The sequence below is a fragment of the Eretmochelys imbricata genome, chromosome 16 (assembly GCF_965152235.1).
Source record: "Eretmochelys imbricata isolate rEreImb1 chromosome 16, rEreImb1.hap1, whole genome shotgun sequence".
NCBI classification, from domain to species: Eukaryota; Metazoa; Chordata; order Testudines; family Cheloniidae; genus Eretmochelys; species Eretmochelys imbricata.
The window spans coordinates 15,874,965-15,897,471 of record NC_135587.1 but is presented as its reverse complement, the minus strand read 5'-3'; the positions used below and the strand labels follow the sequence as shown (position 1 = coordinate 15,897,471).

At 40.6% G+C, this 22,507-nt stretch overlaps 1 protein-coding gene across 23 annotated transcripts in view; it reads left to right on the top strand.

The window, feature by feature from the left end:
• FNBP1 (formin binding protein 1) overlaps nt 1-22,507 on the top strand; it is a 162,190-nt gene that overhangs the window by 94,463 nt on the left and 45,220 nt on the right. For all 23 annotated transcript variants that reach the window (XM_077835577.1, XM_077835597.1, XM_077835584.1 and 20 more), the window contains 2 exons: nt 5,480-5,542; nt 6,283-6,387. In XM_077835577.1, coding sequence (XP_077691703.1) covers nt 5,480-5,542; nt 6,283-6,387 — 168 coding nt within the window. The remainder of the gene's footprint in view (nt 1-5,479; nt 5,543-6,282; nt 6,388-22,507) is intronic.

Sequence of the window (22,507 nt, the reverse complement as noted above, 5' to 3'; positions counted from 1 at the left end):
TCAGTCCATGATTTTTTAGTGCCTAGCAAAGTTATGAATTTAAGCGGCCAGGCTCATCTTTTGAAAGTGTTGTGCAGGTTTCCTTTGAAGAGGGGGACTGATAGGTCAGCTGTAGAGTGATCGCTTTGTGAAAAGTGTTCACCTGCAGATGATGGGGTGTTTTTGTCTTTTATCATTTTCCTGTGTTAGTTCATTCAAGAATGTAGTGATTGTCTGGTTTCAGCCATGTAGTTGTTGGGGCATTTGGTACACCGGCATGTGTATCTTGAAAGGTGTGTTGTTCGTTGCAGCAGTGAAGATATCTCTGCAGATTTTCATCTGTTGTTCTGGCAGGATCTGGCACTGCTTTGAGTTGGTGTGTCCTGGTCTGTGGGGAACTTGCATCTGATGATGAGGTTGGGGGGTTGTTTAAAGACTGGAAGAGGTGGTTCAGGAAAGATTTTTTTCAGCATGGGTTGTAGTTGTTTGATGGTACCCCATAGGGGCTCCAGTGTGGGCTGGGAGGTGACAAGTAGGTTGTGTGCTCGAGTTGGTCTAGAAAGAGAAACTGTGTCCGCTAGGGGTGTGTGGTTATGTTGGTATAGACAGAGAAACAGTCCAGAGGAAGTAGAAGCACAGAGACAACAGGCCACTCCACTGCACATGTCTGACTGTATTGCGTGCCAGGCATGCCAGTAACTGCATCCTGCCTGTCATCTGACTCTCCATGTTTAAAATAAATAGCTTGGTCAGGTCAGGGTTCGAGCATTCACACTCCGAAGGGAATGCCATGTTCCTTATTGATCAACTGCTTAAATAAGCACATTGCTGTGACTCAGCTGCATACATTTGTGTGAATAATTAGAAGTGCTGATGTTCAACATGGTTTCCTGAATTATTTGTCATTTTCACATATGCTGTATGTGCAAAAGATAGAATAGCTAATTAATGGGAACATCAGATCTGGTTAAAAACATTCTCACTATATATATCTTAGAACATGTTCCCTGAAACTTTGTGAATGGAAAACTGGTCTTAAAATCTATTTTTTTCTTAAATTCAAAATCCAGAAGATTGAACAAGAAATATACTTTTTTTTAGAGAGAGACTACAAAATAATGTTAAAGAAAAGAATTTGCAGAAGTCAGGCTAATGCAGTGCATGGAAAACAGGAATGCAGGTCAGGAGACCTGTGTTCTGTTCTGGGCTCTGCCACAGACTTCCTGTGTGCCATTTGGCAAATCACTTCATTGCTCAGTGCTTCAGTTTCCCCATCTGTAAAATGGGGATGATGACACTTTACAGAGGTGGTGAAGTGCGTTGAGATTTGTGGATGAAAAGTGCTATGTATTATCATTCACTCTGCTAGTGTATCTTACGCTTATCACTACATGCAGTGTTGTTGTAGCCGTGTTGGTCCCAGAATATTAACAAGACAAGGCGGGTGAGGTAATATCTTTTATTGGACCAACTTCTGTTGGTTAGAGAGAGACAAACTTTCAAGCTTACTGAGAGCTCTTCTTCAGATCTGGGAAACTACGGTTATGTCTACACTAGGGACCTTACAGTGGCACAGCTGTACTGATGCAGCTGCGCAGCTGTAAGATCTCTCATGTAGCCACTCTCTTCCATCAACATAATTAAACCACCTTCAATGAGCAGAGGTAGCTATGTCGGCAGGAGAAGCTCTCCTTCTGACATAGTCCTGTTCACACTACCACTAATGCCGGTGAAACTTATGTCGCTCCAGGAGGTGCTTTTTCACACTCCTGGGCAACATAAGTTTTGCCAACATAAGTGATAGTGTAGACAAGGCCTAACTCAGTGTCACTGCGAAACACAAGGTTTGAACAGATTGTCTAGATTGTTGCCCCCATAGCAGCTATGTAGGTGAAACCAGACAATCACTATGCTCTCAAATGAACTCTCACAGGAAAATGATAGACAAAAATACCATATCACTTATGAATGAACACTTCACAAAGCTATCATGCGATATCTGACCTATCAATCCTCATCCTCAAATTAAACCTGCAGAATACTTTCAAAACACGAGCCTGGGAGCTCATAACTTTGCTAGACACTAAAAATCATGGACTGAATAGAGACACTGGATTTATCGTGTATTACAACAATCTGTAACCCACTAACAATGCCCCCTCCCATCTGCTTCCACCTCCCCTTTCCTTCCTATGACTGGAGGAGTGTTAGCGGGCCACTTCACCTTGAATGTCCCTTGAAATATGAGAAGCCTCCCTGTCCACTTAGCACTGTCACTAACCACCGGAAGTTAAAATAACTGTGTTGCTCAGGGGAGTGGATTTTCCACACCTCTGAGTGACATAGTTACAGTGACATAAGTTTGTAATATAGACCAGGGCTGAGTTCATTTCCTAGATCTGAAGAAGAGCTCTGTGTAAGCTCGAAAGCTTGTCTCTCTCACCAACAGAAGTTGGCCCAATAAAAGATAGTACCTCACCCACCTTGCTTTTCAGTTATCACTACATTCAGGCGTACCTCTAATGAGAAAGACATAAATGCTACAAGCCAAACTGGTTTGTTTACAAACTAATTTAGAGAATAGCTGTAAGAAAAATACCAAGATGCAGAATTTGAAATTGAGATGACACAATTGTACAGTGAAATACAGAAAATATTCAAACTTTAACTCTGCAGAATAAGACAAGACCTTTTTCATGGTCTCATTGCTTCATTTCTATAAAATGAGCTTCTTTTAACATGTAGCAGTATCTGAAGAGACCGCTGTTTGCTCAGATCATGATTGGCTGCTTCTGTCTTGTACGTTACAGCAATTTGTAGAGTTCTGTTTTGTAGAGAACATCAACCTGAAAATAACATTTACAGATTGTACAAATTTAAAACATTTTTGTTGATTTCAGTGAGACCAGATCTGGAAAATAAATGATCTCATGTTTGCTCTTATCTTCTTGTTTCGCTTTGACTGCAGAATTATCTCCAGCCACTAAATTATGTTCTGTTAAATCCTAATTCGTGAGTGAGTCTGTCTGTCCCCTATATGTATTTATGAAACATTAAACAGTAACACTAAGGGCTTTGAGCAGGTATAGTACTCAGGAATCAGCTCCCTTCACGCATGGCAGCAAATATGCAAGTAGAGAAGACAAGGAAATCGATAAACATTTACGAAGGATAGCTACAGGCAGGAAATGCAGTGTGAAGAAAGGAAATCAATCTTGTTTGCAGCCTCAGAGTAAGTGAGATAATATTCCCCATATCTTTTTTGTCAGAGATATATTGCTCAGAAAGAAAATTAAAAGGACTAGAGTTAAATTGCAGTTGTTACTTAAGTAGAGTTCAGGAGAACAGACCTATGAAATTAAGTTAAATGTAGGAGCATTTCAAAAAGTCCATATTGGGGAGAAAACTGTATCGTGCCTCATAAGTAGCCTGAGGAGTTAAAGGGAGCATCAGAGGATGAGTTGGTGTGAATCTGATTCTAGGTAAGGAACTCTAAATCAGTTTGGAGGAGTTTGGTTTGTTTTTTTTTCCCTCGAGCAGGGAGTTTACAGTGACATGTTTTTGTAATGTCATACTGCGGTGAGTGTGTTTTTTCACCGAAGTTAAATGTGGTGGGTAAAGGTCAGAATAGCACAAGTATCAGAGTTAATGGGAAAGGATGTGTTCTTCAGAGCTGTAGTATTGCCAGCTTTTCAGCTGCATTGCCTTTTATGGCTTGGCTGCTTCACATTCAAGTGTTCTCTATAGATGGGACTGTGACAATCCCACTTGGACATTGTTACATAATTAAAAGTTTCAGAGTAGTTAAAAGTGTTACTGACATTGGGTTTCCCTCTTTTTCCTCTCTACTATGAAAATTCTAGGGAATTAAATTAAAGAGAAATTATGTCCAGCACTGCTTTGTTTAGCTGCAGATGAGCACTCAGGCCAAAGGAGAGATTTGGGATTATATACTGTGGTATTTAGAATCCTCAGACTGGTCTTTATTCTTTCCCTCACCTGAAGGTTAAAATGAGTTTGTGTTAGATACTATTAGGTGTTCTGTGGGAGTGATGATAGTGGTCTTTGGAGTCTTATTTTAAACCCCACATGGGAAATGGCCTGCTTGTTTGGTGACATCAGAAAGGCACATAGGAAGTGCCATATTGAATCAAGCCAGTGATCCATATAATGCAGTATCGTGTCTCTCAGACAGTGGCCAGGACCAACTGCTTCAGAAGAAGGTGCAGGAAACCCTGAAGTGGCCACTTGTGGATTAATCTGGTTATAGGGGTAGTTTCTTCCTAACCCCACCAATTAGTAGCTGGCTCTGACAGTGAAGCATGGGGTTTTATCCTTTCTAACGTAACTGTGTGTGTTGTCATTTTGCATAAAATAGGTATAATGCCTGACCCTGCATGGTGCTTAATTCCCAGATGGAAATAGTGATGCAATGTAAAGGCATGTCTGTGCCAGTTAGTGGATTATTGTTGGGGTTTCTCTTGGTCAAGGGGCTATTACAGGAGGCAATGTGCGATAGTGGTTGAGCAGGGGACTGCAAGTCAGGATTCTTGTATTCTGTTTACAGCTGTGCCACTGAGTCAGTGTGTGTCTCTGAGCAAGCCACTTAACTTCCATGTGCTTCACCTTCCTCCTGTGTAAAAAGAGGATATACCCATCTTTGTAAAGTACATTAGAGCCTCTGATGAAGAGCAGTCTATAAGTGCTGAGAGCTGTTGCTTAGAATTGACTCTAATTAAGGAGAATTTCAAGCAAGCATCTCTTACTAAGACTATAGTATGATATGAAGAATACAAATTCACACTACTATTCTTGTAAGGGGATTAATCTGTTTTTAACAAGATATGTTACTTAATAGGCTGCTTAACAGACATTTCACAGGTCAAATTTTCTATAGCAGCTTAATGTAGACAAGAAAATATATGAAAAATAAGGTTTCTGCAGGAATCCAAAGTAATTGGACACGTCTCAAAACCGAATAGAAGAGGACAGCTGGTCCCACAGACTTAAGCCTGTAACAGGGGGAAAGAAGAACATGCTCATATTGTATGTGAATGAAAATCAGTTAATAAAGGACCAGTATCAATACCAGAATGTGCCAGTCAAGGAGGATGATTCTGTATCGTGAAGATGGCTGGGCAAGTGTCACATGGAGAAAAATTTTAATTCAGAGGCAGTGTTCAATTGGTATTTAAAGAGATCTTGTTCAGATGGGAGTAGTGTGGGGATGGTTGAATGGGAAACCAATAATTAAGGGTTACAGTGAACAATGCGAGGTAGAATTGCTAAAGGGATTAATAATACCTTGTCTATGAAACCTCTTTAATTGTTACCGATGTAAATCCATGGCCTGCTGAGACATAAAATAGCTATCGTACACCTGTGTGGCTTGGTAGAGTCACAGAATAGATGCAAGATTTTTTTTTGTTTTTCTATATCTCCTCTAATGTAATTGTTTGTTGTTTCTTTTGTTTATAATATTTTGGCTTTTTTTCCACAGCACTTTCATGATGGCAGAAAGGCACAACAAAACATTGAAACTTTCTGGAAACAGCTTGAAGCAGTAAGTGGAAACATTTTCAGAAGTGATGTTATAGCTATATTGACACTGTCTTCATAGAGATCTTTCTAAACATTGTGTTTGAAAAGAGATTATGATATGGTTTGAGGAGAACATCTGAAATCCAAAAGAACATGATTTGAAAACTTGACTCTAAAAGTCAAGATATAAAGATATAAAATAGTGCCCTTTAAGTGCCATCCGTATAGCAGAATCTGGACCTCAATAATAGAAATGACACAATGAGGGAAGGTGAGAAACTGTCAGGAGGGGACTGTGTAAGAAAAGGTGAGTGTTATCCATGGATACTCAGCTTATGCATGTACACACCTTAGTTGTTCAGTCATATGTGCACACATAAAATAACAAAGATAGTATTGGCTCATTTATTGTGGCCTTCACAGAAAAAGCGAGGGGTTTAAATGTAGAGAGGATAGTGATTTGGCAGATCAGAGCAAGAAGGTGTTCCATGTGTAGGGGGAATATGGAAAGAGGCTGAGAGACTAATGGGACATCAAGACTGGCGTTACCATCAGAGCCAATCTGTCTGAAGATCAGAGCAAATATTTTCTTTCCAATAACTTTTGCAGTTTAGTGTGGAAATGTATGCAGATGTAAATGAGCTGTTCTCAAAAACTCTTGACAGTGATTACAGAAAATGAAATTAGCGAGTGTTGCTTACTTGGTTGAATTTCAAATCGTGTTTCTCTCCGGTATCTGATGGGCTCATTTTTCCTTTTCAGAGTAAAAGGCGGTTTGAACGTGATTGCAAGGAAGCCGATAGAGCACAGCAGTATTTTGAGAAAATGGATGCTGACATCAACGTTACGAAAGCAGATGTTGAAAAGGTAAGCCAGGTGGCAAGGCACTCCATTTGTAAATACATATGTTAGAATGGTCGCTCCTTCAGTCCCACTAATAACATATGTACTCCAGAATTGACCATCTTAACTGTATGCAGTGTTGTTGCAGCACGTCGGTCCCAGGATATTAGAGAAACAAGGTTTGAAAGCTTGTCTCGCTCACCAACAGAAGTTGGTTCAATAAAGATATTACTTCACCCACCGTGTCATCTTAACTCTGTCAGTCCATAGCTTGGCCTAAACAAGGGATTCTCTGTAGTGGGGCACCTCCATTTGCCCAAAAAAGTGAGGGCTCCATTCTCAGCAGGTATAAATGGGCATGGCTCCATTAAAGTCAGTGGGGTTAACTCAGTTTATATCAGATGAGGATCTTGCCCCAACTCAAAATCAGTCCTCACTGGCTAGCAGCCGAGGATCTGGGCTCCACTCAGAAACTCGTAACTCCCAGTCAGCAGCGTAGCTCACCCAGGTTTCAACCTCTAGAACAACTAGATAGAGAAAGATTTGGACTTCACTATTATTAAATATTGATCTTGCAGCAGCAAAGCCAAGGATGGCGATACTTTGTGTGCTAATCTTAGCTGTCCATCAAAAGTAATTTAACCCATAGAGGCTGAGTGTTGAGGATTTACCAATGGCAAGTGCATGGGCAAACTCTGCTAGTGCTTGGGACTGAAAGCACGGTACTGTAAGCATCAAAGGGGCAGGGACCAGAATATTTTTCAGGTCACCTAAATGATTTGTTCAAAGGCAAACCAGTATAATTGTTGACTTTCCCCCCTTTATAAAATAGAAATAATCAGCAGAATGGCTATTAAAGCACAGTATTAATTAAGAGCCAAGTTCTGTGCCTTACTCTGCAAGGGGGCCCATTGAAATTCACAAATAAAGGCCCAATTCTGCTGTCCTTTCTACTCACCATGAGCAAGGGTGGCAGAATCAGGGTTATAGTAATTTTCCAAGGATGACTGGTGATGACGATAATTTACATGTTGACTGTTGCTGTGTGATGCAGGCAGAACACAACTCCCTGCTTTCCAGGCTACTGAATATAGCAGAGATGTCCTAACATCCCACTGGTGACAGTGAAGTGTTAGTGCAAGACTGCATCCCAGCAAAGACAGGGTGGTTATTCATGATACACACAGACTTGCTGTATAGCAGAAAAGATTTTCATATTGTAAAGTATCCTTGCAGGTAGGGGCGGCTCTAGCAATTTTGCCGCCCCAAGCAGTCGCCGCCAAATTGCCGCCGCGCCAAGAGCGGCGAAGCTGCTGCCCAAAAGCTGCCACGGCAGGAAAAGCAGCGGAGCTGCCGCTGAATTGCCGCTGCAGGGCATGGACTGCCGCCCCATTCTAATTGTCGCCTTGGAAAGCTGGTGCCTGGAGCCGGCCCTGCTTGCAGGTCTTGCTTGACACTGATTAGCACCACTTCATCCAGATAGATGCCTCATAGTATGTATTGTTTTGGGGGGGCTTTTTCTGGTTTATTAGTGCAATCAAATGCAGGGAATTCTTTCTTCTTTTCTTTTTAGATGCATCAATGATATTAATACACTAAAGATATTTAATACATGATGTTCTAATGCAGTTATCCATATTTGCTACCTTGTTTGCTTAATGAGAAGCATTGTGACTCTATGTTATCGGCCACATGCGTGCTCTAAAATGATATCTCTTGTCGTTGTTGTCAGTGTACTAAGATGGAGCCTGAGCCTTCAACCCTCATCCATATTAGAGACAATGGGATGTCTTATGTGAGTAGGGATTGTAGGACTGGGCTAATATTTAGGGCCAACCCTGTCTGTAACATCAGGTTTATCATCCCATAGAGTACATTATAATGTATTTAGTCTAAACCCCACATAAAATTTGGAATCCAGTGTTGTATGCCAATGATTAGCAACATGCTGCTGGATCACAGTTGGCATCAAGTTATAACATTATTTGTAGCTTTTGCATGTTGGCCCCTATTCAGCAAAGAACTTAAACAGACGCTTAACTTTAAATGTGTATCAGTGTTTTGCAATCAGGGCCTGAAATGTGAAGTCGTCCCTTAGCCACGTTCACAATTGTACATGCAGGAGGATGCAGTATGTTTATACATCTAGTTCAGTGATGTTGCTATAATTTAAGAAAGCAACATGGAGGAAGATGTCTTATCTAAATCACTTCTATTCTTGATGGAACTGTACATCTGTTTGGAAGATGCAGAAGTATGAGATTTTTTTTTTAGATTGCTAAAATTAGTAAGGGCAATTTTGTCTTGCATGGCACAGTTTAGTCCATGTGGGCCAAAAATAACCAGCATTTTGAAGCAAGCCAATATGTAGTTGATTTAAAATCTAATGCCCTGGCTTCCAGAGGTGGAGGGCACCAACAGAAGTCAGCACCTCTGGAAAATCAGGCCACAAATGATGTATTGTCACTGAACTCTTAGCAGAGAAAAGGTTTGTCACCTCCTGCATGAAGTTAAAACTGTAGTGTTAGAGGCATGTTTTCTGCTTAGCCCTCAAGCAGTTAATTTCTTAATTAATTAATTTCTGGGGATTTCTTAAAGCTGTTAAATTTCAAGTGAGTATTGATTTATACCGAAAGAGTTACATATACGGGCATGGCTACACTTGTAGATGTAGAGCGCTTTCAGTTAAACCAGCCTTTGGAGATCGCAGTAGGGAAAGCACTGCTGTCTGTCCACACTGACAGCTTCAAGCGCACTGGCGTGGCCACATTTGCAGCACTTGCAGCGGCATTGGGAGCAGTGCATTATGGGCAGCTATACCAGCATGCAAGTGGCTGCAACGTGCTTTTCAAATGGGGCAGGTGGGCTGGAGTGTGACAGGGAGTGTGTTTTGTGTATGTGGGGGGGGAGAGCGGGTTTTTGGGGGTGCTGAGAGCATGGCAGCATGCTCTCTTGTAAGTTCAGACAGCAGCAGACCCCCTCCTCCCTGCCTCTCTCTTTCACACACAGCATTCCAAACTAATGGCTTGCTTTGTCTCGGAGCAGATAAGCAGCCGGCTGTCAGAAACGGAGCTTTCAAAGAGCTTATCCGCATTCCTGTAGCAATTCAGAAACAATGACAGGTGTGGCCACTTGACTTAAGGGGATTATGGGACGTTTCTGGAGGCTGGTCAGAGCGCAGTAATGCAACACCTCGTTTACACTGGTGCTGCGGCACTCCAGCAGGGGCGCAGGAAATGTTATTCCACTTGCTGAGGTGGAGTACCAGCCACGCTGTAGCCGTGGAGTCAGAGCGCTCTATGTGCCTTGCCAGTGTGGACAGGTAGTGAGCTAGTGCGCCCGGGGCTCCTTTACTGTGCTGTAATTCGCAAGTGTAGCCAAGCCCTTACAGTGCAGTTTTTGCACATTGGGAAGTCTGCTGCATGCCACTCCCAGTTAATTTCATGCTGGGAAGCTGGGAAGCTGTCATACGCTAATATGTCCCTGAAATCAATGGGATGTTAGAACATCCCTGGCACATTCAGCATTATGGAAGTTGGGAGGTAGGTAGATACCATCCGGTCTCCGTATGTTAGGAGCAGCACAACAAAATGTACAATAAGCCCAGAAAATTTCCCCAAAGCATTCTGGCATATCAAAGAAGAAAAGGCCCCTGTGATTTTATCATTTGCTATTAATTGTAAATTCATCATGCAAATTTAATCCCTTATCACTTTTCTGGATTTGTCACAGTATTTTTCAGGTGACAGTATATCCTAGCATGTCAAAAATGTAATGCTTCATGCACATTCTGTGCTAGAAGGAGATTATCTGTGCTTTATCTATTAAAAATAAATCCTAGAATTCATTTTCTAGTTATAAAATTAGGAACCCCCCTTCACCTCCAAGATTTTATGCAAGACTGAGATCAAGCCCAGACATGACCTTGTTATCTAAGTATGGGGATAGGAAACAGGTACTCCTGAGTTCTAATCCCGGCTCTAACACTGATTTCCTCTCTATGACCATAACTAATTCACATATTAATGGTGCATAAGACAATGTGAGGCAATTTCTGGAAGGCAAACTTTATTTTCCTTCCCTGTAAAATGAAGAGAGAAATGGGGAAGAAAGGAGGGAGAGATTTGCTACCATATTATCATATTTTGTAAATTAAACTTATAAACTAGAATTTGGCTACCATATTATCACATTTTGTAAATTAAACTTATTGCAAAATGAAGCAGAGTGCAATAAATAGATGTATTTGAAGGCTATAAATAAATAAATAGAAAGGCAAGATCTATTGGGAGGGATGTCAATGAGTGTCCACTGCTCCCTGCAGAAGGCATCTGTCAAATCCCCAATTATGCTGTCAGCAGCATGGTAGATGTAGAAGGAAGGGGTTATCAAAACGAATTGAATGTGCAATAATATTGCTAAACAGAGAGGACAGTGTTTTCTAAGTGCATGTGTTAAACTGGATTTATCCATGTCAGGCTGTGAATAATGGCCTTCCTTTACTTCACCCTGCCCGTGTGACTGGGTCTGCCCTTACGTAACTCCTAAGTGCAAAATAGGATATTGTTTAACCAAGAACTGCAGTTGGGGGTAGCTTTAGCTAACTTGTGGCAGAGAGATACAAAAACTGTTCAGTCTCAAGTGATGCAATGAGATAATTTTCTGCCCTTCTTTTATTACAGTGTCTCTAATTTCGTTTGCCTTTCATAACTTGGCTACCACAGTTTCACTCCCAAAAACTTTCTGGCCAGGAAAACAGACAATCTCGCTTCATTTGGTGCCAGTGATGTTCAGTCTGCTGGCTGAAAAGGGTGCTCCCAAGCAACGTGATTAGTTGCCCTCATTTCTGGGGCTTGAGATAAACGCCTCTGTTGCTTTAGCCTGTACCTGCTAACATGAGGAGACAGTACAGGCTATTTTTGCATCAGCCTTTGCAGAGAAATGGAATTAAAATTCTGCAGTGCATCTCAATTATATTTGCAAGTTGTTGTTGTTTGTTTTTAAGCTGTGATTCACTGATGCATCCTGTGATTTGAGAACAAGAGGAGGCTATGGAAATCTCTGCATCTCTGATCAGCCCCCACCTCTTAATCCTTAGACAATAACCAGCTTTGACAAATGCAGCAGGAAATCCTGCAGTCGGGTGGCTAGTGATCAACACCTAAAAGGACTCTGCAAACCTTATTGGGAGTGGGGTCAGGTGATGGTGGAGCTAGAGCATGCGTTTTATATAGGCTCTTCCTAGAGCTGCAATCAGAGTTTGCAGCTGATGTTAGGCCCTCTAATGAACAGCGTCTCAAGTGGCTGCTTTGCTTCAGTTGTGTTTAAAGACAGACTTCTCGGGAACTAAAGGAAGGGCAAGAAGTAGGATCAATTGACTGCAAAGTGTAAATATTACAGACCAGACTCTACCCAATATGCCTTGGTCCCCTTGGAGATAGTGCTGAGATGCACCATTCCAATGTGTTAGCCTTTTTATTAAGGCATGGAGAGTTTGTACTTTACAACTAAATGATTTTTATTTAAACACTACATCATACAGCTACGAGAGATTCTGTAAAAGCCACAGTCTGGTGTGTCCCCTGGAGTCCAGAACCCCACCTTTCTAAAAGAAGGATCATCTTTGGTCTCTGCAACTACATCCTTATACAACAATGATAGCTACTCAATGCACCCAAGAGGAGCTCCGGGAAGCATTGTGCCTCAGAGAGGCTCAAGTGGTTGCCAATGCACAAGGGAAGCATCCTCACTGTGCCACTTAAGAGGGGGAAGCATCTGGTGCCGGGGGTCAAGTGGCAGGGTGAGAGCTTTGTTCATTTCCTGCCCCTGTTTTGGTGGCAGTAGCAGGGACCACGCCCTGTGATCAGGAGATCTGCAGTTGTGGCCAGCTTCTGCGCATGCAGACAAAGTGTGGGTTAGGCTCCTTGCACTTACCTCCCCTTCTGCATTCACAGTCAGGCTTTAAATTATAAACATTAGCTGTGTGCAGACACAGTATTTCGGTGTGCACTCACACTTGCAGTTTGGCATAAAGTGTGTCTCTCCTGTGAAAGGTTTTGCCAGTTCAGCTTTTTGGCTTAGTGAGCTCAGGTTACGAAACTTAAACTTTGCAGTAAGTCCAGTTATAGGGACCTGGTTTGGAGATCCTCAAAATGGACTAACATGATGCTGTTAACACTGAGAAAAACTTGTAGGTGACACTGTGGGTTGCAGCTGAGTTTTGATGGCAATAGGATGAAGGAGTTTGCTGTAGTTCTCTTTCAAAAACCACCATGCGGTCATTTAATTTTTTGACCATTTGGGGAAATGAGTCGTCATATGAGCAGTCCAGCCAGCATACATATAAGGAATCGCTCTGTTGTTTGTTCCTTTTCTTTAGTGCTATAATCACTAATGAACTGACATCTTTATGGGGATGGCGTGGTACCCAGCGGTGCCTTTGCAGATTTTGTACAATAAAAAATGCCCGTCTGCTTTTCTTAAGGGCCTGTTTTTATATGTAACATTTTATAGCATCACTTTTCAAAGAGGAAGCGCTTAGGGCCCAGTTGCATGAGGTGCTGAGCACCCTTGCCTCTCACTGACTTGCATAGCAGCTGAGGGCAATCAGCACTTTGCAGAAGGTGCTCAACACCTGGCAGAATAAGGTCCAAAGTAGGGAGGCAGGAAAGCCACATAGTTACATCCTAGATAATGATCAATTTGTCATAAGATAATGTTTGCCGTCAGCTTCTAACAGGAGAAACTGGAGTTTGTGAGCTGTCAGCACCGTGTTCCTCAATGCAGAGACTACAGAAATGCTATTCAACAGTTCACATTGTGCAGGAAAGTTGACTTTTTTATGAGGATTTGAGGGGAAGTGTCAGAGTCTTATAATGGAAACTCAACTTTAACCTTCACTGAGGAGTGGTTCCTGACTCCTCACAATTAGCTCTGGGTTTTTTTAAATAGTGCATCTTCTGTAAATCTTCAGCCCACATCCGGAAAGGGTTTGTTTGCATTAGGGCTTTATTCACATCCTGTGCTCTGCTGCTGTCTCTTTCTTTTGTGCTGTGGGGTTCTTCTTTGCATTTGCCTCTATAGATGCTTCCTGCAGGTGCTTGAGCTTGTTATATGTCTGCTCCTGGGTTGCATTGAATCCCATTGAAAGTGCAAAATGCTTCTACCATCTCCTGCCCTCACCAGTCCCAGTGTTAAATAAAAACCTACAACTGATCTAATTTTATAGCCTTAACCCTGTAGTGACTGAGTGCCTCAGACATTTAGGAGTTTATCCTCACAACACCATATGAAGTTGAGAATTACTATCCTTATTTCACTGAGGCACAGAAAGAGTAAGGACCTGATCCAGAGCTCACTGAAGTCAATGGGAGCACTTCCATTGACTTCAGTGGATTTCAGACCAGGCCCTATGTGACTTCCCAAGTCACTCATGATAGAACTGGAAATAGAATTCAAATCTCCTGAGCCCCAGTCCAGTGCCTTATCCACACAACCATCCTTTGCTGGATAGCTGCATAAATCCTCCCAACCGCCACCACCTCCCCAGGCCCAGTGCCCCAATACACACAAATATGTACATGTCATTATATGCCATTGCCCTGACATTTTTTATTCAGTAATAAATGGGGTTGATTGCAAATAACCAAGGGAAATAAGATATTTCAGAGTGATTTAATGTCAGCCTGCAAGGATAAAAGCACACAAAACAATTTAAATCATTATATTATTTTGTTTTCTCGTCAATAAAAGTAATTACAATAAAATGCTGTCAGTGGGGTCTGAAATTTACATCCCCCCTGCTCCCTCCAGATGCTCCTAGGCTCTTTTGATTGTGTTAAAACTGACCATGTTATTTCTCCTTGTAGGAGGAGTGTCCGTTATTGTTGCATCAAATAGTCAGTGTATCACTGGCAGAGTCCCATTATGTATAGATCTGCAAAGGCTGCCAGTTAGAGGGATTCCTGGGAGAAGCAGCTCTTCTTGCCTTTACAAATGGAGGCGGACCAGCAGTGTTAGCTGCTTTCTCAGAGCTTGGGTCTACAGACTCCGGCTCGTGCTATGGCACTAAAAACTGCTGTGTATGCATTTGGGCTCAGGTTGGAGCTTGGGCTCTGAAGCTGGGGAGGGGAATGGGTTCCAGAGCCTCACTCTAGCCTGAGCCAGACTGTCTACACAGCTGTTTTGAACACCATAGCATGAGTCCAAGTCTGAAGACTGAGCCTCTGAGATTCACTGTGATGGGTTTTGAGAAGCAGTGTAGACAAACCTTTAAAGGGCCTTGTTTTTCAGAAAATGCTGAGCCATCTGCCCTCTGAAAATCAGGCCCGTTTTAAGGTAACTCCAGTTGAGCACTAAGAAATGCAGCACCAAATCACTAGTCGCTTTGGAAAATTTAGGGTTCTGTTTTTATTATTATAAAAAGTTGGAAAAATCTTGCACTATTTAAAAATCTGTTTAACACAGAGAAAATTATTTCACCCTTTGTATTAAATAATCCCAAACCCCTAGCTTCTCTCTTCTCTCCCCCCGCACCCCTTTGTCTGCTGTGAATTTATACCAGTAAATCAATAATGCAAACAAAATATGCAATCTGGTTGAAATTCACCTCTACACAGCTCAGACACACAGCCTATGCACCACTTAAGTGCTTATGCGGGAGGTAAGTGGTGCACAGGACTTGGGCTTGCCCTCTGGTCCTCTGCACAAACTGAATTTCACCTTTGGTGAATAAGCAGCTGCTTTTTTCTTGCTTTAAACACGAAGCTGGGCTAAACTCTGCAATCCTTACTCACTTGTTACTCAGGCCAAATTCCCATTGACTTCACTGGGATTTTGCCCTGGTAATGTCTTCATGAGATCTGTGGGATTAAGCCTAATGTGAATTGCTCAGTTTATACCAACACACCTTCTTTCTAAGTGCTTGTTTCCCAACAGGCAGGGCTGTACATGAAAGCATTGATTCTTTCCAGATAGTTATTTGCATGTTCTCTAACGGTGAGTCCTATTTACAGTTTATTTATTACCTGACAGACAGTCTTGTGATTTTTAACAGCTGCTTTTCCACTTTGACTCATAATTAATTTATGAATTTTGCTTTCTGGTCAACTAAGGGTTAATGGCTACAGTGTCTCTGGGTAAGTACAGGAAGTAGGGTGACCAGATAGCAAGTGTGAAAAATCAGGACGGGATGGGCGGTAATAGGCACCTATGTAAGAAAAAGCCCCAAATATCGGGACTGTCCGTATAAAATCGGGACATGTGGTCACCCTAACAGGAAGAAGCAGCTGTATTTCGTAAATACCCTCATGTATTGTGTACAGATTTTGTGTTGGCTCTTCTAAGAGGAGAGCAAGTAATGGAAACATCAGATGCTTTTGGATGTTATGTCAGCATATCCATTTGGCGTCATCTCCTTTCTGTTAGCAGCTGTACACCACAACAGTTTTTCACTAAATGGCCATTTGAGCATCTTATAAAAATGCATCCTCCTTAGACATTTCCTCACTTTATATTACAAAGTACAGTACTGGGGGAAAATATGTAAACTGCAAACTTCTGAATTGGTAAAGATCAAATGTGGGGCAAAAAACTTTCATTAGGGATGTAATAATAAGGCATGGACTATTATACTATGTGAGACTAGTTAACTTTGTGTCAGATGCTTGGGACCATCTTACTCCATTTTTATTGGGCTCCTAGGAGCTATGTTAATACAAATAATAATAATTCTTACTCAGTTGCACTTTGAGTGAATTGAGTGGGTATTTTGCCTGAATAAGGACTAAGTAAAAGTGGGGTCAAGAGCTCAGGAATTTGCACATTGTTTGTAAGCTAGCCTATGAATCAACATTTTGCAGTCAATAATTTTTAGCCATAAATATAAAATAATGCAAGGTTAACAATTCATACTAGCAATTTCTTTTCTTCCATTGGTCCTGCCTTGTGGTTGTATGTTGTCTGTAAAATTCTTCTTAGAGTAAGATGACCAGAAGTGTGCATAGTACTCCAAATATGATCTAATTCATCCCTCAGTGCTGGAATAATTTCTACTGTTTATATTATCTACTTCTATTTATGTAGCCCAGAATTTAGTTTGCTTATTTTACTGCAGCTAAACGGAGCACCACATATCTGAGTTTTATCAGCCACAGTTCCAAACCTTCAAATGCTTGCAAACAATGAGGAAGAGGAACACCTGTTTTTATTGTAATAAATTGGACCTACAAATAGGTGTTATAATGTTGCTGTGGTTCTCCAAATTATTTATGCTGCATGCCACTTCATACGTGCCTGGATCGACTTCTCTTTCGACATCCCAGCTGTCCCTGTGTTTCACTCTGCAGACCCCCGGAAATGTTTCTGCAGACTATTATGCTCCATAAACAGAGGCTTGAGAACCACTGTTGTAGGGAGATGGACTTCTGGTTTCAAGGTGTGATTGATTCAATAAGGCCACCGAGCAGTATGGATGAATCTTGGTACTCTTCTTTGTGCATATTTACTACCATTGGGTGGTGGTTGTTGCTGTTGTTTTTTATTATTTGTTTTACTGTAACACTGACAGGCTCCAAACAATATTGGGGTCCTGTTAGGCTAAGTGCTGTACAGACACTCAGTGAAAGACAGTACCTGCCCTGCAGGGTTTACAGTCTAAATGGACAAGACAGACGAAAAATGGATGAAAGGAATTATAGTTATCCCCATTTGTAGGTGGGGAATAGAAGCATTGAGAGATTTGCCAAAGGTTACACAAGGGAGCCTGTGGCAGAGCTAGGAACTGAAACCAGATCTCCCAAATCCCAGAACAATGCCTTAACCACAAGTCCATCCTTTCTCTGATTGTCAGACTTACCCACCCAATTGGTAGGGAGTAGGTAGTCCTAGGACTAACTGTGCTTGTACATGTCTGGCATGTGTATGAACATGAACTTTTGTTTGCAGTGTAGCTGGGACCAGAACAGTTAAAGAACTGGGGTTGGGATTTGTGTTGCAGCTTTGTAATGCTGGTGGTTCTTTCTGAACTCTATAAATCAGATCTGTCTTACTCATTAGAGCCTTATTTGGTATTTTATTGTTCTAATATATCTCTCATTAGTGTGTGCTCAGATAAGCTGGCAGAACTACATGCAGTGCTAACGCACTAGATAACATTTGCTAGGGTTTGATAATGAAGCTTTAGTCCTCCCTATCAGCTGTTTGCTTGTTTGTATTTGGCTACATTCAGCCAAGGGTTTTCAGGGATTCACTGCTTGTTAGGTTTCTTCCTTCTAATGATTGAAAGTAACAATCTGTTTTCCTTTTACTTTCCCCAAGGAAATAAAATGTTGAAAACCTATTTCCTGCTTACTTGATGAGATGGTCAAAATGCTTATGGCATAATAGTTAATAATAGGACCTGATCCTTCCAGCACGAAAGTCAAAGGCTGAAACCCTGGCCCTGTTGAAGTCAATGGCAAAATGCCCACTATCTTTAATGAGGTCAGGATTTCACCAGCTGAGTCTAATCATGTGAGCAAAGTTTCTTGTTCTTTGTTTGTATAGTGCCTAAGAATGATGGTCTTCGGCCATGACTAGGGCTTCTAGGTGCAACAGTAAAACAAATAATAATACTCGTGTGTTTGCAGGATTGGTCCCATAAATTAAAAAAAAGAATAAATAACAATGGATAATAATATACTACTTGAAAATAATTTATAAAGTATTGTGACATAGGACCCAGTTATGAAACTCATACTCACTCAGTCCCACTTAATGGATTGTTTTCGCAAGGGACTTAAATGCATGCCTAATATTAGGGTTGTGAGTGGTCCCATTGGTTTAGAGATGTGCTCAAGCACCTTGTTGAGTTGGGACCGAAGTCAATAGGACTATTTGTCCATAAACTGTAACGTTAAAAATGGATTATAGTCTTGTAAACTCTACTGATGATACTGATACCACGGGAAGTCCCATTGCACTTCCTGATAATGAATACTTGCAGTTATAAGCAGTGACTCACCGTTTGTGTTGCAGCATCAGGCACTGTGTCTGAAATGTTATAGGAACAATTGAAAACATTCCTGAAATTGTGAAGTATTTCTTAGCATGCTTTTATCATTAACCTATTTTGAAGTTTCTTGTTCATATTTGCATTTCAGTCTGGTCTTATATTTATCAAAGACAGATCTATTGTTTGGCAGGCAGCAACCTGACGCTGCTTCATCTTACACACTTGTCTGCCCAAAATTTTTTTTAAAACTTCATCAAACTTTTAACTGGAAACTCTGCACTTCCGGACAAGACCAACTGCTGAGAAGTTGGACTGTTTCACTCATTGTACCCTGGAGACCACTTTTTTTTGTGGGGAGATTTTTTTTTTCCTTTTTCAGTTATTCATTTGCCTTCTACGACAACAGCCTGTGGGAGTTATGTTTTGCCTGTGTAAACCTAAAAGACAATATATCTATCAACCCTTTTGCTGTTTCTGGGAAGTGTCTTTTGAAAAGTTCCCTTGAATTGTTCTCAACAAAACATGCTTCATTCTTCATCCTTACTGCAGACTGAAATGGTAAATAGGATAGGAGAAATTTGATCACCCCTCAAAAAAACTAATTGACAGTTTTTCTAGAACACAGAACCATACTGGGGGATGTGACATAGTCTGAATAATGTAATTAATTTTTTAAAAACTTCTCTGACACATCATTGTAATGGCATGATAACATAATAATAACTTCTTGTTCCTCACAGAATTTCTGAATGCTAATCGTAAAAGGGTTATGTCCATAATCCGTTGAAGTCAGTTACATTGTCTTCAATGGGAGTTGGACAAAGTACAGTATGACAAAACCCCGGTTGCCTGTTCAAAAACTCCAGTTTAGCCTATTTCATATGTTGCATCTCAGCATTCATTCCAAGAAACTCAGTACCTGGAATTTACATCTTTACGCCAGTATTCTTTACTTTTCCAATTCACCTTCACAACATGAGCATTTTAAAAAAAATCTTGATATAATAAAAGGAATTCAAAGAGTCTTCCATTATAAAGTACTATGTTTTAGTTAGAGGTCAGATACTTAAATTACACTGCATGCATGCAAAAATTATTGATAAATCTGGGAAAATTTTCCAGCACTAATATGCAGTGTCCATCCAATACAAGAATGCACTCTTTGTTGCTAAACTGAAAAAAAATTCTTGGAGTATAGCTTTTAAAAGTAGCTGTTCTAAGTAGGCTCATGTGAAACTCAGATATGCCCTGTAATCCATGTTACATCAGAAAAAAATGTTTGCCAGGTTTGAAATTCTTTTAATTCCTAAATTTAAAGGGGTGGGGGGGAATCTTTTTCTGAATGAAATACTTCACCCATAAAAGACTGTAGACCATAACTGATCTCACCTCCAGTGCCACCCATTTAGCTCACCTTTTTCCCCATCTCCAAAGGTTTCATTACAAGCATCTGGAACAACCAGTAGCTGCTGTGTGCAAGTCTTGTTAATGCAATTCAATGGTTAGATAGAAAATTGGTGCAGGAAATGTGGCAAAAATAAGTTTGATACCACAGGGTTTCTTTTTCCTGCTAGCTGGTAGAGACAGGCAAAAGTGCTGTTGCCAAACTGTGCAGCTATTCAGTTTGTTTTTCAGCATGAGAGACAAATCTGTGTACGTAAGCCTGGTTGTTTTTTTTTTTTTAAAGTGCTGATTACCCACAGCTCCAATTGCTGTCAATGTGGGTTGCAGCTACTCAGCACCTCTAAAAATCAGGCCATTAAAATGCATCACATAATCCTTTGTTTTATTTTAACTTTACAAATGTTTAGCATCATCATGGCATAATAAACCCAGCCTCTTACATGGACATTTTATGCTGTATTTTTTACTGAGTACTGGAAATGCCATTCAATTAAGTTCTTCCCACTTACCATCAAGATCTAGTGTGGCAAGCTGAGAAAGGAAGCATCATTCAGGCAGAAATAATGGTAGTTTTGTGCACCTCCTATGCTAGAGAGGGTTCTAATGGGCCAGATCCCTGGCTGGTGTAAATTGGAATAGCTCTGTCAAAGTCGGATAAAGCTATGGCAGTTTACACTAGCTGAAGATCTGGACTTACAGATCTGCCTCATCCTTCATTCATAACTCAGGTATTTATAGAAAGCATGACTCTGAAATAAATGAACACTAAAATCTGAGTTGTGGTTTTGATCGAAATCTGGATTTTATTGTGTCCTGGCTGATATGGGGCTGAAAAGACTAACAATGCAGCAGATATCAGGCTGCAGTTCAATTTTTAAGAAATTGTCTCTTAATTAGAAGTGCTGCACCTATGACCTTTAGGTTTTATTGTTGCATATGAGCTTTAAGAAAGAATTGCTTTAGCAAAAGCAGACTAAGGACAGCCAAGAAGTAGGCAGAATGCTTCATATGCATGTTTATTTGGGGGCCCATAAACTAATATTGGAAAAGAGATTCCATGAAGAGGGGGCCTCATTAGCTTTCAGCATGACAAGTGAGGTGCAAAGCAAAAAAACCAAAACAAACCTGCGTGTGCTCTTTATTGCTTCTTTATGATGTATAAAGATTACCTAATTTGTTGTTCTTCTTTGGTTATATTGTAACTATCTAGTCTTGACATATATTTTCTCTTCTGGAGAATTCTGTCAGTCTTTGGAAGACTTCACTTGGAATGTGACTTCACATCTGGAGGTTTAAACCTGAGCTCTGGTTCTATGGACCCTGCCCACTTGAAAGGAGAACGGAGAAAAAGTTGAAAAAGCTGCCGCTCAGGTTTCAAACACTTACTTCTGAGGTCATGGATCTGGTCTTCCAAAGCCTGCCCTTTAGGAAAAGCCAAGCCAAACCCAGAACTTTCTAATGTAAAAAGAAGTAGGAAAAAACTCCATCTCTTTGGAGCTTTCTTTATGTATAAGTGAGCAGTATAAAAATAAAATTAGTTTTGTATTTTATTTCCTGTGCAGTTCACCTTTAAATTATTCCTATGATTCCCTCTCCTGTGTGACTCAGTGCCTGCAGCTCTAGACTACTGCATCCATGAGGAGTCTGAATCTGAAATGTAATGTCCCCAACTCGTATTTTTATTATTCTGTAACTCCCACCAGAGTACAAGACCAGAGCTATAAAATATAACTCTGTTAATATTAAAGTGGTGATGTTAGTAGTAATAATTTAAAAAATTCCAGGCATTTTTATATGTTATTTTAAGATCAAAATACCTCACTGGAAAAACATTTAAAATGTCTTGAGCTTGCCCAATGCAAAAAAAAGGTGAAGAGGAACAATAACGTTACTGTGGCTCTCAGATCGGAATTCTTGTTTTGGAACGTAACCGGTTCTAGTTACTCATCTGCTGTGTTCTTATATTTTGGGGCACTTACACTCACGTTGAAAACTATGGGTCCTGTCCTGCAAACATTTAGGTATGAGGTACTTTATTCATGTGAAACTAATGGGCCTCCTTTTGGGAGTGATTTGCAGGATCAGGCCCTAAATCTGTATTCATGAATTACTGGTCTTATGTTTCAACGATGAAGTCAAGAGATAATGGCAGCTTGCGTAAACAGAACTGGGCTGTCCATGGAACTTAGCTCAAACAATGGATTGCTCTTAGATGGCTGTACAGAATGGGATTCATAAGTGAATATTGATCTATAGCAGCTGGACCATGAGTAAGAGGTAGGGGAAGGGACAATCTTACATTACTGTTATAACCTGGCAGATTTTTGTATGGGTGACTTCATTTTTATATTGTTTTTTTTTTTCAGTGTAAAAATGTAGCAATAATTGTTCCTTAATCAAATTTAATGCAAATATGTGTGTATAATAAGTAATATAGCTCTCATGTAGAAAAACAACTGAACCGGCCTCTAGGGATTTCATTGCATATAAATAAAATTCCTGAAGACATACATGCTTGCTTACCATAATTAGCAGAAAGTTGAAGAATCTTGGGAGCATTGCATATAGCTGTTTTCTTTGATTTAGTTCACTTATCTGTTTCTAATTATGGTATTTTGCATTAAATGCTACTGTTTTGGCTCTTGGCATGCACATCATGCCCAATGAGTTCTAACTGGCTTTCTTAAATCATGTTATGAAACTAAGATAAAATGAATCCAGGAAAGTTTTACAATCAAATGTGCTTGC